Source organism: Camelus bactrianus, chromosome 5, assembly GCF_048773025.1.
Source record: "Camelus bactrianus isolate YW-2024 breed Bactrian camel chromosome 5, ASM4877302v1, whole genome shotgun sequence".
NCBI lineage: Eukaryota > Metazoa > Chordata > Mammalia > Artiodactyla > Camelidae > Camelus > Camelus bactrianus.
In genome coordinates, this window is record NC_133543.1 from 94,973,021 (window position 1) to 94,988,049 (window position 15,029).

Genomic DNA, 15,029 nt, shown 5'->3' on the forward strand with positions numbered 1-15,029 from the left:
CAATCTCCCAGCTAAATCTCCCGCCTTCTTCCCTTGTCCCCTGTGGTCTGTTGTTAACAAAAGTACTAGAATGATCCAGTTCTAACTAATGTCAGATGATGTCTCTCTCTTAAAACTCTCCACTGGCTGTTCCCTGCCGTTCGGAGCACAAGATCTGATCCACCCCTCGGACAAAACCCCAAGCTCTCCTACCCTCCAAGCCTCCAGCCATTTCTTTGACTTTATCTCCTGCTCTGCCCTTGCTCTCTTCCCCAGCCGCTAGATGGTGATGGCCTTTACTGCCATCTGCCACACTGTATGTTCACTTGTCTGTTACATGGTATGTGTCCTCCCAACAGGGTGGAGGAGGGCAGAGATTGTGTTTTGGTCCCTGCTGTGTCCCCAGCACCTAGAATAGCTCCTGGAGCATAGTAGATGCTCAATAACTATTAGTTTAATAAATAATTGAAAGAATGATGAATAAATGAATGAATAAAAGAATAGAGATGAATTTTGGTCATTGATATATTTATAGATTTGAAACATAAAATACATGTCACACTATGAATTAGAAAGAGGGATAACTGAATTCTAGCTCTAGCTGTCTCTTTCAACTAGAAAGATGGATACTGAGAAACGTTACTCACTGGAGGCCCTGGGGATCCTCTGGCACCAGGTGGGCCTGGGTAACCTTTTTCTCCAGGCCACCCAGGGAGCCCCAAGTCTCCCTTACTACCTTGCCTTCCAGGAAGTCCAGGGGGGCCCGGTGGGCCCATGGGACCAGGCTGGCAGGCACAGAGCCCTGCAATTCCTAGACAGAGAATAAAAGGCATTGTCATTATTTCCTGAATGAAATCCCAATAAAGGTTTTTACTGTACAAAACCAATAGTGCAAATAAGAACAAAAAGCATTTGATGTGCACAATTCTTAGCGCAGACAACTGATAACGTGTGATGTGGGGAGCACAGGGCATGGTCGATGGGGGTGGACATATTTCTAGACAAATGGGGTGTTTTGGGTCTTAATAAACTCATCCTGACAAAATCTAGGGGAAAAAGCGGATGTCCAATTCTCCTGAAGAAACTTTAAAAATGAGGCGGGGGTGGGAAGGGACAGACTGGGATTTCAAAACGTAGAATAGATACACAAGATTATACTGTATAGCACAGGGAAATATATACAAGATCTTGTGGTAGCTCACAGAGAAAAAAATGTGACAATGAATATATATATATGTTCATGTATAACTGAAAAATTGTGCTCTACACTGGAATTTGACACAACATTGTAAAATGATTATAAATCAATAAAAAGTGTTAAAAATAAAAAAATGAAAGTTTAGAAGTCTCTTATTTGGTTCCTACTTTAAAAAAAAAACTCTTAATTTGGCTCCTTCTGCAAAAACAACAACAAAAAATGGGTTAGAGCATAAACTCTAAACATTTAAAGAATCCAAATAATATGTGAAGAGAGACCATGGACTGCATTGCATAATACAACTGATAATTCACTACAACACACCTTCTAATCAGGACCTTTAGTCTAAAAAAGTGTCTTTAGGACATTTTTTCAGTTCTCCTACCCACCTGACTCAGTTGGTCAAAAGGCATCAAATAATTTAAGGTGTAGAAACATAGACCTAAAGGAACTTGATGAGTCTATGAAATAAGGGACCCACAGAGAGAAACCAAAATTAAAGATCAAAACTGTCCTATCTCTGCTTTCTTTCAAGGAACTGAGAGAACCTCATGGAACAAGTCACCACTCTGAGGCAAGTTTCAAGGCAGGAAAGTATCTCCTTTATACTCTGAGATATAAAGATTTGACTTTTTGATAAGTTCTAATCACGTCATAAGCATACAATGAGGTAAGTACTCATAGGCGTAATTAAGGTGAGGAAAAAATCTAAATGAAATGCCACATCATACATTTTGTTATGCCTCCCGATCCTCCATATGTGGTTGTTTTTTAGAAATTTTACCTTTGATGCATACTTGCCTTTTTCTCCTTTTGAGCCTCTTCTTCCTGGAGGACCCATTCTGCCTTTTATTCCTTGTGGTCCAGGATGCCCAACACTACAATATACAACTTTACAGTGGGAAAGGGGGTGGACAGAAAGAATCACACAATTTTTTGAATATCTTCAACAGAACAAGTAGAAGTGTCTCTTGCATGCACATCATCCCCTCAACCTCATTCTTTTTTTCTATTCTTTTCTTATGCTTTTTTCTCTCTGATAGAAGAATATGTTCACAAAAAGACCATACAATTGTCATAGCAAGTTTCTGCTATCATAACCATTGATAAAACCATCCCTAATCTCAGCTGTAATTTAATGAATTGCAGATCAAGGTAATGGATAACAAGACAAACAAATATGCCAAAACAAAACAAATAAACAAAAAACCTAAGAGTAAGTATATGGCAAAGACATTTTTCCCCCTTCAGTGATCAATAATTACCTAATAAAGAAAGCATACAGCAGAGTTTGTAAAAGCAAAAATTCAGAGACATCTGATTAAAGATGACAGTTAAAATGTAAACAATAAGTTTCTTGCCCTCCCTAATTACTAGTAAACAACAGGCAGTAAAAGAATATTACAAAAAGACATAATCCTGCAAGACAAAGGAAAAGGGAGAGGAAACAATAGCAAAAAAAAAAAATGTAAAAAAGATTTAGCAGACCTTAAAAAGCCGAATTCCAAGCAGGCTGTGGGGAAAGCAGAAAAAGAAACACAATTTACAGGAGAAATCATTCCCAAAGGTTAGGAATTGGTACCTCTAAAATAGAGTTAAGGGTGAGGCCCAGACAGGATGATTTGGTTTTTGTCTTTTTTTTTTTTTTTTAAAGCAGCTAAATAGTAAGAATCCCTTCTCAAAAATTGCAGCAGGAAAGAACAAACCACCTCAAAATGGGATAAACATACAATGCAGTAAGAAGAAATCTTTAAAATGAACTATATAGCTTAAAAAGCAGATGAGGGAAGACATTTCATCCCTGAAACATGAACAGGCTGCTGCAAAAAGAAATATTTAAAAGAAACAACAAAATCCTCAGAAATTTTTAGAAAATGATTATGAAAGTAGAAATTTAAAAATTCAGGAGCAGGTTTGGATGATGAAGCTGAGGAAGTCTACCAGAAAATTACAGAAAAATTAAAAGGTGAAGAATAATAGAATGAAGATTAGAAAAAAAGAGACATGTAGGATTGATTCTCTAAGAGATAAATATATTGAGTCCAAAAATAGTAAACAGGAAAAAAAATGGAGGAGAGAATATCTTCAAAGAAATACTTCAAGAAATCTTTCCAGAAATGAAGGATTTGTGTTCAATTGAAACTGTTCAGAGTGCCTGCAAAATAATCTAAAGGTACCTGCACTGAGGGAAATTATTGTAAAATTGAAAGACACCGAAAACAGAAAAATTCCTGTAAGTTTTCAGAGAAGAAAAAAGATTTTAAACAAAGGATCAAGTATCCAAGTATTATTGGACTTCTCAGTAACAACATTAGAAAACAATAGAAAATGCCTTCAAAAACCTGAAGGAAAAATAATTCCAGCCTAGAATTTTATGCTCAGCCAACCTATCAATCAAATGCTGCAGGAGAATAAAGACATTTTGGACAGTGACGATACCTCAAATTTACACAGTTTCTTGCAAAGTATAATGAGACAGTAAACCATTCAAAGAAATATATTTGTGGGAAACAAGAGGATCCAGAGAGAGACTGAGACAGAGAGAGAATTCCTCAGATAAAGGTGAAGGAAGATCTCAAGGTCGTATCTCAGTATCAGCTTTTAAACTGCAACCCCCTAATCTGAACAACTCAAAAGGCTCCAGGAGAGATTTATTTAAGGAGATAATACTGGTAATGAGTTAGAATGTACGATTAAGAGATTGATACAATTCTAGATAGTTTGAGGTTGAATTAGCAATAAGTATGTTGAAAACCAAGCAAACATATAAGAATCTAAGACTATTATTAACCAAAATTTATGCTGGGAAAGTAATAATACAAATTATTACATGGCTAAACTGGCTAAACTGGTGAATAGCATTTATATAACCGCTCCATGTAAATACTGAATATTTATTTACCTAAAATGATAATGATAACTATATTGATAGGTTGTAGGAGTGGAACATATCCACATGTGTGGTGGGTAGGGAGAGAGAGGCAAATTCATCTTCTAGAGAAGAAAGTCAAAAGATAATGCTCAAATTGAAAAATTAAGAAACAGCAATATATGTATGTTGCATGGCAATACAGAGGCAAATAATAAAAGATCCAGCTAATTGTGGGGAAATAATTGCCCCTGGGGAGGCAGGAATAAGCCAAAGGTTTGCCTGGGATGGCAGTTCTTGACAACAGGCCTTCATAAAGCTGTTTGCCTCTTAAGCCAGGTCCATATATAACTCTGACAAAAATGAAAATATATTTTAAAAATAAAAATTGTGTTCACTTACAAAATTTTATCACCACACTTAAATTCTCAACCAAATATTTTCATATACTTTAATTGGTGTGGTAGTCCAAGACCAGTCTACTTTTTTTTGTATTATGAATAAGACTAACTTGATTATGAAATATTAGATAACTTTTTAAAATTTGAAAAGTCACATTTTCTGAATGATACTGCAAATATCAAATGCAACATAAATGCCAAGGAGTGTGAAAGGAACACTTTACCTTCTGGTCCTGGAGGTCCCGGCAGCCCTGGTGCTCCAGGGAACCCAGGGGGTCCCTGGTTCCCTGGTTTTCCTGGAGCAGAATCAGCTCTCCCAGGAATCCCAGCTGCCCCTGGAAATCCTGGGGGACCAGGAAACCCTCGTGGCCCAGGGGGTCCCATCATGCCTTCAAGAGAAATCAAGAATAAAAACCACATACATTCTCAGATTAAATTCTTCTGTAGAAGAAGTCAAGATCAATACACTCTTCTTGGGCTGTGGAATTTTTTAAGAGGTAAAAAAATAGTTAAAAATTAACCGGGTATCCCAGCCATCAAAATGCCTCACCTCCTTTGAAACAAGCACACAAGTAAGTGATAACAAAGGCTTGAGGAATCAGACTTTCTTACCTTCTCTCCATTCTTTATGGTTATTGAAAAAGAAATATATATTATTTCATTAAAAATACTTAAAATTTTTTCCACTTTGATAACTTGATAAAAATGATCTGTATAAACATATTAGCACATGTAGTGAATTAAAATATGGACTCACAGAAAGATAAATACTGTATGACATCAGTTATATGTAGAATTTTAAAAATACAACAGACTAGTGAATATAACATAAAAGAAGCAGATTCACAGAGAACAAACTAGTGGTTACCAGTAGGGGGAGGGAAGTGGGAAGGGCAATATGGTGTAGGGGATTAAGAGATACCAACTATTCTGTATAAAGTAAGCTACAAACTATTATGTATAAATATTGTACAACATGGAAAATATAGCCAATATTTTATAATAACTATAAATGGAGCATAATCTTTAAAAATTGTGAATCACTACATTATACACCTGTAACATAAAATATTGTACATCAACTATACTTCAACAAAAATTTTTAAAGGAAAAAATGAGATAATACATTAAATCATGTAGATAGGTACCTGGCATTTAATTTTAAGCCCTTTGTTTTTATCATTATCATTGACTAGTAGAATTTAATAAGAAAGCTGGCATTGCCTTTTTAGGTACTAAAATGTCATATTTGGACATGCTTTAGGTATGCTGACATGGAGACAGCCTTCTAATCTTTTACCCCCAAATTAAAGAGAGTATATCTTCCTAACACAGCCCCCCATAAAAGGGATTCACACAATGATCTATGTAACATATAAAATACCATACCAACATAGGTTGGCAGGAAAGTATAGAGATGCTGAATTTGAACCTGGTGTCCTCTCTCTAGTCACAGGTACTAAAGTAGGTTATTTAACTTATTTAATCCTCTATATCTACCTCAGAGGCTTGGAATGAGGATTAAATAAAGTAACCCACATAAGGAGCTTTCTGCAGTATCTGGCAATAGCATGTTCTCAGGAAACGATTGGATGTTCAATGTGTTCTGAGGAGGTCAAAGCGAGTAATAAGGCAGCAGCTAAATCCTGCTTCCCCTGCAAAGCCTACCCCCTCTTGCCGGCGGCTTTGGCTTAAAGACAGCCAGAAGACTTCGTGTGGGAGTGATCATCTCTCCCGCCGCTTCTCCCTAAGCGTGCCTGCTTCCAGAGTCTCTCTGTGGAAGACTGCCATTTTCAAAGATAGCGCCACAGTAGCTCTTGTCCCTCATGCTCATGTAGAACCTCAACACCCCCCTGGCAAGAGGTGGTGTGTTCCTCTTCCCTTAAGTGTGCCAGCCTTTTGTGATTGTTTGCACTAATGGAGTATAATGGAAGGACACCACATAATTTCCAAGGCTAGGTTATTAAAGATGATTCAGTTTCTGCCTTGTGAGCTGAAATGCCTGGGACTGGAGTCCTGAGCCACCATGGAAGCAATGTCACTGCTTGGAAGCCACCATGCTGTAAGGAAAGGATAAAATCAGTACAGAGCCACACAGAGAGGCTTGAGAGTATATGAGAGATAGAGGAGAGAGATGGTCGGCCAGCCCTCATGCTTCAGCTTCAGCCACTCTATGGCTGCAACCATGTGAAAATCCCTGCTCTAGAATCGCTCAGCTCAGCCCTTTCTGAATTCTTGAACCACAGAAAGAGCGAAGGGTAATATACTAAATATTTTTGTTTTAAACCACTAGGTTTGGGGTTATTTGTTCAACAATAGACAATTGAACCCCTGTGGGCCATCAGTAATGTAGCATGCAAATTGAATTGAAGGCTTTCATTATTGTGTGTGTATGTGCTGGGGCTTAACACATGTTTTTAAACATTATCTTTACTCCTCAAACAGCCTTGCAAAGTTTATATCTTATAGGTAAGACAGAAAATTTATGCCAAATATGTGTAATAATAATCATAGCTAACATAGTGAGTTTTTACCATAGGCCAAGCTGTATTCTAAGAACGGTATACATATTACTTCTTTCAACTGTAACAAGAACTCCATTTTGCAGGTGGGAAAACTGAGGCACAGAGAGGTTTAATAAATGCCTAAGATCATACAGCTGGTAAGTACTAGAACCTGGAAAGTTTTCAGTCCATTGTGTAAACACATAGCTATTTCACTATATTACACTATTTGGGAAGGCTGGGATTCAGCCACAGGTGTCTGACTCCAAAACCCTGCTTATCTCATGGTAAACACTATTGATGATTATAAAATAAAATACGTATAATAAAGGCTACCTACATTAGTGTACTTAAAACAAAATGAACATGTATTCCTGTGGAATTGGCCACCCTCTTGTCTTCATAACATTCCTGAGACCTGACTCAGAATCTCTACCATCAGCCATTGGATGGACCCGGATGCTGCCTGCTGTCTTGCCTTGGTGCCAGGGAAGATGCTCAACCAGCTTCCAACAGGGAGAATGGGTTACAGCGCAGGGCATATCGCAGCTTTGACCACCCACTTGTAGGGCATGAAATCAGTTAAGTTGTGGTCAGCACTAAAAACTCTGTTTTCAAAAGAAAAGAACGGGATAGAAAAGAGACTGCATCGTATACCCCAAAGGCATTATTTTGTGAAATCTGTGTTTCAACCATATGTATCTATGGATACATGCTTGAGTGTAATGTAATGTAAATGCTACACAATATAAAATTATGTCTTACTATGGGTTGGTGTCAAAATATGGGTTAATTCTTTTTGAAAAGGTTTTTGGAATTAAGAAGCTTCCTGTTATACTTGGTTTTGAATCGGCTAAAGACGTGTGTTACTTACTCCCATTGGGTTTTGATTTCAGTCTGCTGGAGGCACTATTTTATTATAAACAACCCCAACAGGAGAAATCTAAGAAGAGGGTCTCAGTGCTTCCTGAGAGTCCTGTATGATTAATATATCCCCGGGTCAATTAAGCCATGGCCGCGATATCTAAAGATTAAATGTACTAAACAAAGCTTTTTTATTTACTGCTTTTCAGGTCATCAGATCCTACAAAGTGAAAACGGGATTCATGAAAGATTAAACAAGAACTTTGTAGTTCACAGTTGAGTATCTCAGGAAATTTCTTACTTCTCAGTAAATGTGACATGAGACAGCCTGGATAAAGTTACATTTACTCAAGACTTTCCTCCTCACACGTTTAATCAGTTCTCCTGGGTTCACAGAATGCAAATACCCTCCAAACTTTTATTCCTAATCTTCCTGGGAATATTAACTAAGACAGCACTTGAAAGAGATCAAAGTCTTTCGTCAACAGGATTATTTTTCAGGCTTTTCATCAAATAGTACCATGAGCCATAGGAGTTTCGAAAGGGGTTAGGCTGTTGTTTTTTGATTTTGGGGGGAGAGGGGAGAACTGGGGCTTTTTGTTGTTTTTTTAACTAAGTCTGTATCAAAGTTTTACTTTTTAATTCATAGTTTGTGTCTCTACATTTCATGCAGAAGATATAAGTTGGGGCCTAGGTGGATGAACTAAATTTTAACAAGCAGATGTCCATAGGGAGAGTTTTCCAGGAAGGTGGGCAAGAGATAAAGAAACACACTAACTCTAGCAGCGGCTTCAAAGTCTTATCTGCATGTGGTAATCTTATGGGGAGCCCCCGGTGCAGATGAGGATGGAGCAAACCTGGCACGTGGAAGAATTCATACCTGCACAGACTTCCCCCGGTCTACCTGGGGGACCAGGCAGACCAGGTGGTCCCACCATCCCCGTTTCTCCATAGCGGCCAGGGCGCCCCGGATCCCCTGGGGGGCCTGCCAAAGAGAATGCCATGCTGTATATAAGGAACATACACATACATTTTAAAATTCACACACAAGTACTTATCATGGTAATTGAGAGACTCTTTTGCAATTTCTCACCATATTTGAAATGAAATATCTTAGATTTCAGGCTTCGTCGCCCCTCCTCCACAGACATGTGAACTTGTTGTAACATTGTCTTTGTCACTGATCTAGGCTGCTTTTTCCCAGGGGGGTGGCATCTTGGCTTAGTCAAATGCCTTTACACATTTTTAACGATTGAAAAACCTATTTTCTGAAAGTAACATAAAAGTCCCAGTATACGGTTTACACACTAAGATAAAATTTGATAGAGACGAACCAAGATGCACACCTCTGTTTGCACTTGTGCAACTGTGTTTTCCTGGTAGGATTTGCATATGTAACTACAGCCTAGGGTGTAAACTACAGGGTGACAGGGCCAAGCTCTTATCTGGGGACTACTCACATGGCATCTCTGTGCAATTTATAGAGAAACTGAATAGAACACAAACCTTTGAGTGGAAGAGATGGAGTTGCCAGAACACCTGGTGGTCCTGGGCGTCCACGGTCTCCAGGATCCCCCTGAAATCATTCATTCGTTCACTTTTCAAATAGTGATGTCTGTCTCATGTGTCCTGGCTTTAAGTAAATATTAGAAGGACCCAGAGTGCATTCATATAAGAAGTCAAGCTTATAGGCTGACTAGAGAAATACACAGTTTATGGAGTTCTAAGAGGAACAAAGCAATATGACCTCCTACCTACGAGCAGAAGTAAATAGCCAAATGGCAGAGTTCTTACAAAAGAAAAAAAAAAAATCAAACTCCAAAAATGATTCCATAGGGGTACAGCTCAGTGGTAGAATGCCTGCTTAGCACTCACGAGGTCCTGGGTTCAATCCCTAGTACCACCATTAAAACAAATAAACAGACAAATAATAAATAAACCGAATTACCCGCCCCCTGCAAATGATTCCATGCCCATAAATGGGACACCTCTGAAGCCATGAAGTTTCTTAGATGTACTATGAGCATCCGTGCCTAGCTTGCACTCTAGGACAGATACAGGATCTGAATCTACATTTAACTTTAGCAGCAGATATTGTCCCCCTTAATTGTGTCCCCTTAATGACACTGTGGCTTGTCCTCCACAGGTGCTGAAGGTGAGGTCACCAAGGTTACAAAGAAAGAGAAAACGCAGTGATGGTCAAAGCAAAGAGCTCTCCACGGCTCCTTCTGTTTTTAATCATGATTCTATATGATCTCTAAAGAAATTTTAAAGCTTTCATTATTATTCACCTTCAAAACTATCATTGTTCGAGCATAAAATGTAATCATTACAACATGCATTAAAGTAATAGATGTAAAGCTAACTTATTGTTTAATGATTCTTGGAAATATTAAAAAAATAAATTAGATAACATACAGGATACAGAGTGTTATCAGGCTGTACTCAACCAGGTTCACTTTTTACCTTTGGACCAATAAATCCAAATGGCCCAGGATCTCCAAACAGTCCTTGTTCTCCCTACAAATAACCAAAAACAAGTCTTCTTTAAAAAAAAAAATGTGATTGGGTGAAAAATCATCTCCTTCTCGTCTAATTTGAATGACACATGCTCACTGAGATTCTGTGCAAAATCTCAACACGGCTTTTGGGTTGCATCAGACAGTTTTGTGCTTTAGTTTTTGTACCCACAGCGAAATCATGTAACATAAATGTGTTTCCCTTTCCCGTTCCTGTGTGTGAATTTACAGGCCCTGGTATACAACTTTTGAATGATGCTGAATTACATTTACTAATGAAAATGAATTTATCATCTCTATAATGGTGGGCATTTACCTTTAATCCTGGAAAACCTGGAGATCCATAGGAACCAGGGTCACCCTAAGAAATTCACAAAAATCAACACAAGCTTAAATCAAAACACATAAACTGGTTCAGTGAATTATTTTTCACCTTATGAGATTGCTACATGGGTATTTAATCCTGTCTGCAAAAGTAATTGAATAAAAGGATATAAATATAAAATGGATTCCATTTCTTTATAACATTTGCTATTTTAACTGATCTTTAATCTTATTCAAATTCACATCCTTGCCAGTGCTTTGAATTAAAAACATCAGCTTTGTTGTTTTTGTTGCTCTTCCATTTTAATTTACTTAATTTAATGTTTGCACTGGGATAAATATCTTTTTTGTTTTTTTTAAATTGTTTACAATGTTGTTTTAATTTCTGGTATACAGTATAGTGATTCAGTTATATATATTCCTTTTCGTATCCTTTTTATTATAGGCTATTACACTGAACATAGTTCCGTGTGCTATATAGCAGGACCTCGTTGTTTACCTATTTTATACATAGTCGTCAGTAACTGCAGATACCAAACTCCCAATTTATCCCTCCCTTACGTTCCCCTGTGGTAACCATAAGTTTGTTTTTAATGTCTGCAAGTCTCTGTCTTGTAAATAAGTTCATTTGTGTTTTATTTTTTAGATTCCACATGTTAGTGATATCATATGATATTTTTCTTTCTATTTCTGGCTTACTTCACTTAGTATGACAATCTCCAGGTCCATCCATGTTGCTGAAAATGGCATCATTTTATTCTTTTTTATGGCTCAGTAATATTCCTATGCCCACTGGGGTCTGGCCTTCATAGCCACTCTACTAATGGGAAACCTATTAGTGGCATGTCTGGTGATGTTTTAGGCTTGATACTGTGGGTTTTTTCTAGCTACTGCCCCTAGATCAGTACCTTCTTTTATCAAATAGGCTTAAGTTAACAATTTCAAGTTACTATCACTGACACTGAGCCAGTCAGGAAATGCCACAATTCCTGCCAATTCGTCCATTGTCTGCTTGCCTGTTTTATCTAAATGATGTCAGTGGAAGGGATGTTCTGAGACATTTAGCTATCACACCGTTCTTGCTGACTAAAATTCTTCTTTGAGATAATATTCACTTTTGGACTTTCAGAAATATTGATCTAGTCTTATGAGAATGTGAGAGACAAATGCCTCCAGACTCACTGAAGTTCAGGATGGTGTGAATGGTCCTTACCCGAGGTCCTGGGAACCCAGGAATACCTTTCTCTCCTTTTGCTCCAAAACCAGGTTCTCCCTTAAAGAGACGAAAACATTTAGAGAGGTTCAAACAGCAATATTTCAGCAACGTGGGATGCAAAAACAAAATGAAAAATAAAAATTATCGCCAGCAGCTTAAAGAAAACAATTACTTTGGGAAGTGAATAGAATAGTGAAAAATTCTAGTAACATATATCAGCATTTAAAGCAATGATAATAACCACGTAAAGATATTTTTTAAATTAAAATAGCTCATCATACAAAGAAGGTTATTTAAATAAATTACCTTGGGTCCCGGTGGTCCAGGAGCTCCAATCATTCCTGGCATTCCTTTGATGCCCTAAAAACCACAGAGGATACAATCTGGCTTACTCTTATTTAACACACTGAATTCTATCTCTTTCAGAAATTACCTCTTTCAACAACCATTTGACTAATATTTGAAATAAGGGATTACTCTTCAACTATCACTAATTAGCAGCTAAAATCCAAGCACAACTTTAAACCTGACACTCTTCAGGCCAGTTCTGTGTGAGAAGTATAACATGGTGGGCCCCGAGGGGGACCACCCTGGAGCCATGGAGGCAGATGCAGCCTGGGAATGGGAGAGGCTCATTTTGAGCTAGGTAGTGAAATTTAATCCAGTGACTGAAGACTGACAGCAGAATCTGCACGTGGCATCCATAACATCAGTGCCGGAGGCTGACACAGGTATTAATATTTGCCAAGAGTCCGTTACATGCCCAGTTCTAAGCATCTGTCACCTTTTCAATGATCAAAACATCAAACCCATATGCAAAAGCTAAGGGACAACTGGATTTCCAGTGGTCTTTTCAGCCCACATATCAAAGACAACATTAATGGGACACTGACTCTGGGAGGACAGGTCACGGTCCAGCAGCCCCAGCGAGGTCGAGGTCTGCCTCACAGCAGCTGGGTGAGCTTGAGAACACTGGCATCCTTTGCAAGCCCCATTTTTCAGCTCTGTACCATGAGGCTAATAATAGTACCAACCTGTAAAGGTTGCCTTGGGATTGAGGCAGTGTCACAGGCGGGTGCCCAGCTTTGCACCGGCACAGGTATGTGTTCAAGAAGAGCTGGCCATCCCTACTTTACCAAGGGATCATATGGATTGGCAATTACCTTTTCTCCTTTATAGAGACAAAAATCAGGTGGCTGCACCAAGAGGGTGGGTCCCGGAGAACCTTGCTGGCCAACTTCACCCTTTTAAAAAAAATCAAGATAGTAAGAATTTCATATTAACTTTGTTTTGAAGTAAATTTTGAAACAATGAAGACTTTTACCCACATATTGTGATAGGACACTTACAAACCAGTGCCATGGATCTAAAATAAAAATCATGGCAAATACATCATGTGATTTTTTTAAATTTATTTTTCTTTTTTATTGAAGTATAGTCAGCTCACAATCTTGTGTCAATTTCTGGAGTACAGCATGTTGTCCCAGTCATACATGTACGTACATATATTCCTTTCATGTTCTTTCTCACCACAGGCTACTACAAGACATTGAATATAGTTCCCTGCGTTATTCAGTTTAAACTGGTTGTTTATCTATTTTATACCTTGCAGTATATGCACATCTCGAACTCCCAATTTATCCTTTCCCACTTTGCCCATTAAATATTTATTGTTTTTCATAAACAACACGTACCTATTATTAAAAAATAAATTAAAAAAATAAAAGTAATCCATAATCCTACCATCCGGAGGTAACCTCTATTAAAACTTTGGTATAGTTTTTTGAGTGTGCTTGTGTGTATATAACTGTGTACATACACATGTGTGGGCATAATATGTGTATATACATGCATATGTGATAAAATGGTGTGTTAACATAACTTAAAATTTATTATAATCATAATGATACTAATAATATATAAATTTAAGTATAGATCATAGCTTAAGCTGTTATATTTTATTAAAGTTTTAAATCGTTCAACATATAACACTAGTTTTGCACATTTTCCTGTTATACTAGAAATTCTTCAAAAACCTGATATTAAATGTCTGTACCATTTTAGATACCTATATGACAATCTGTAACAAGAATATACTATCAATTATTAAGCCATTCCACTTTGCTTAGATTTAGGTTGTGGCTAATTCATTAATACTTTACATCTCTCTGTATAAAATCATCAGCCAAACGTTTTCATTTAGGCCATTACAGATGTTATTCTCTTGAAGAAGAAAATGTTCCTTAAATTGGTTTTGCCACGCTACAACTATAAATTCTCACCCTTAATCAGAAGATAATTACTTTGTCCTTTTCCGAATATTTCTGTTATTCTGCACTGAGCGTACAAGCTAGGCCCTTACTGAGTGTATTCCTTTGAGTGAGTTCCTTATCAACCTCCTGATCCCTAGTTTCCTTAATTCCCCTAAACCTTACTTTCCGTCTCTGTGAAATGGGCATTATAATACTGCCTACCTCAAAGTATTCTTTTATTGCATAGCTAATGCACATAAAATTCATACTGCTTTCCGCACTGAGCAGAACAAAGCCAATCCTCAAATACGTAATTATTAAAACCACTCATTTTTTTGGTAAGTGAGGAGTGGGGGAGAAGAATACTGTTTCAAATTTAAACGAAAAAAAAATACAACCAATAATTCAATCCCAGCCTGCACCTGGGAAATGACAGATGAACCAGGAGGTTAGGTACCTGGGTTTGGTGTTTGTTTTTTTGTTTTTTTGTTTTTTTGTTTTTTGATGTAGCCTAGAACCTAACACAGTGGGGGTGTAGTCGCTGCTCCAGTGGTATCTGTTGTGTGAATCACCAGTCAAACAAATGCATAAACAACATGTATTTTTCTATTGAGCAAATGTATAATGTGCATCGGTAAGATAACCATACTTATTCTTGCAGCTGGAATAAACCTATACAAAACCCACAAAGGCTGACAAGCGAGGAGCCTCCTCAAAATGTCAGTCATGTTACTATTTCTTCAAATTGTAACAGTACCATATACTCATTTTAGTGAAAAGGGCAAAGAAGAGAAATAATGAAGAACAAAATTTAAGTGCGCCATAATCCCATCACCTAGGGAAATTAACTAACAATCTGAATGGACAGTGTTCCTTAAAATGGGGTGGGCCAACGTGTTCCTG

The 15,029-nt window shown here is 37.6% G+C and overlaps 1 protein-coding gene across 3 annotated transcripts in view; it reads right to left on the reverse strand.

The window, feature by feature from the left end:
- The window catches only part of COL4A4 (collagen type IV alpha 4 chain), a 121,081-nt gene that overhangs the window by 56,551 nt on the left and 49,501 nt on the right, over window positions 1-15,029 (reverse strand). For all 3 annotated transcript variants that reach the window (XM_074364408.1, XM_074364409.1, XM_074364410.1), the window contains 10 exons: window positions 13,038-13,118; window positions 12,181-12,234; window positions 11,872-11,931; window positions 10,651-10,695; window positions 10,282-10,335; window positions 9,322-9,391; window positions 8,696-8,800; window positions 4,672-4,836; window positions 1,979-2,068; window positions 627-790 (listed from right to left, as the gene is read on the reverse strand). In XM_074364408.1, coding sequence (XP_074220509.1) covers window positions 627-790; window positions 1,979-2,068; window positions 4,672-4,836; window positions 8,696-8,800; window positions 9,322-9,391; window positions 10,282-10,335; window positions 10,651-10,695; window positions 11,872-11,931; window positions 12,181-12,234; window positions 13,038-13,118 — 888 coding nt within the window. The remainder of the gene's footprint in view (window positions 1-626; window positions 791-1,978; window positions 2,069-4,671; window positions 4,837-8,695; window positions 8,801-9,321; window positions 9,392-10,281; window positions 10,336-10,650; window positions 10,696-11,871; window positions 11,932-12,180; window positions 12,235-13,037; window positions 13,119-15,029) is intronic.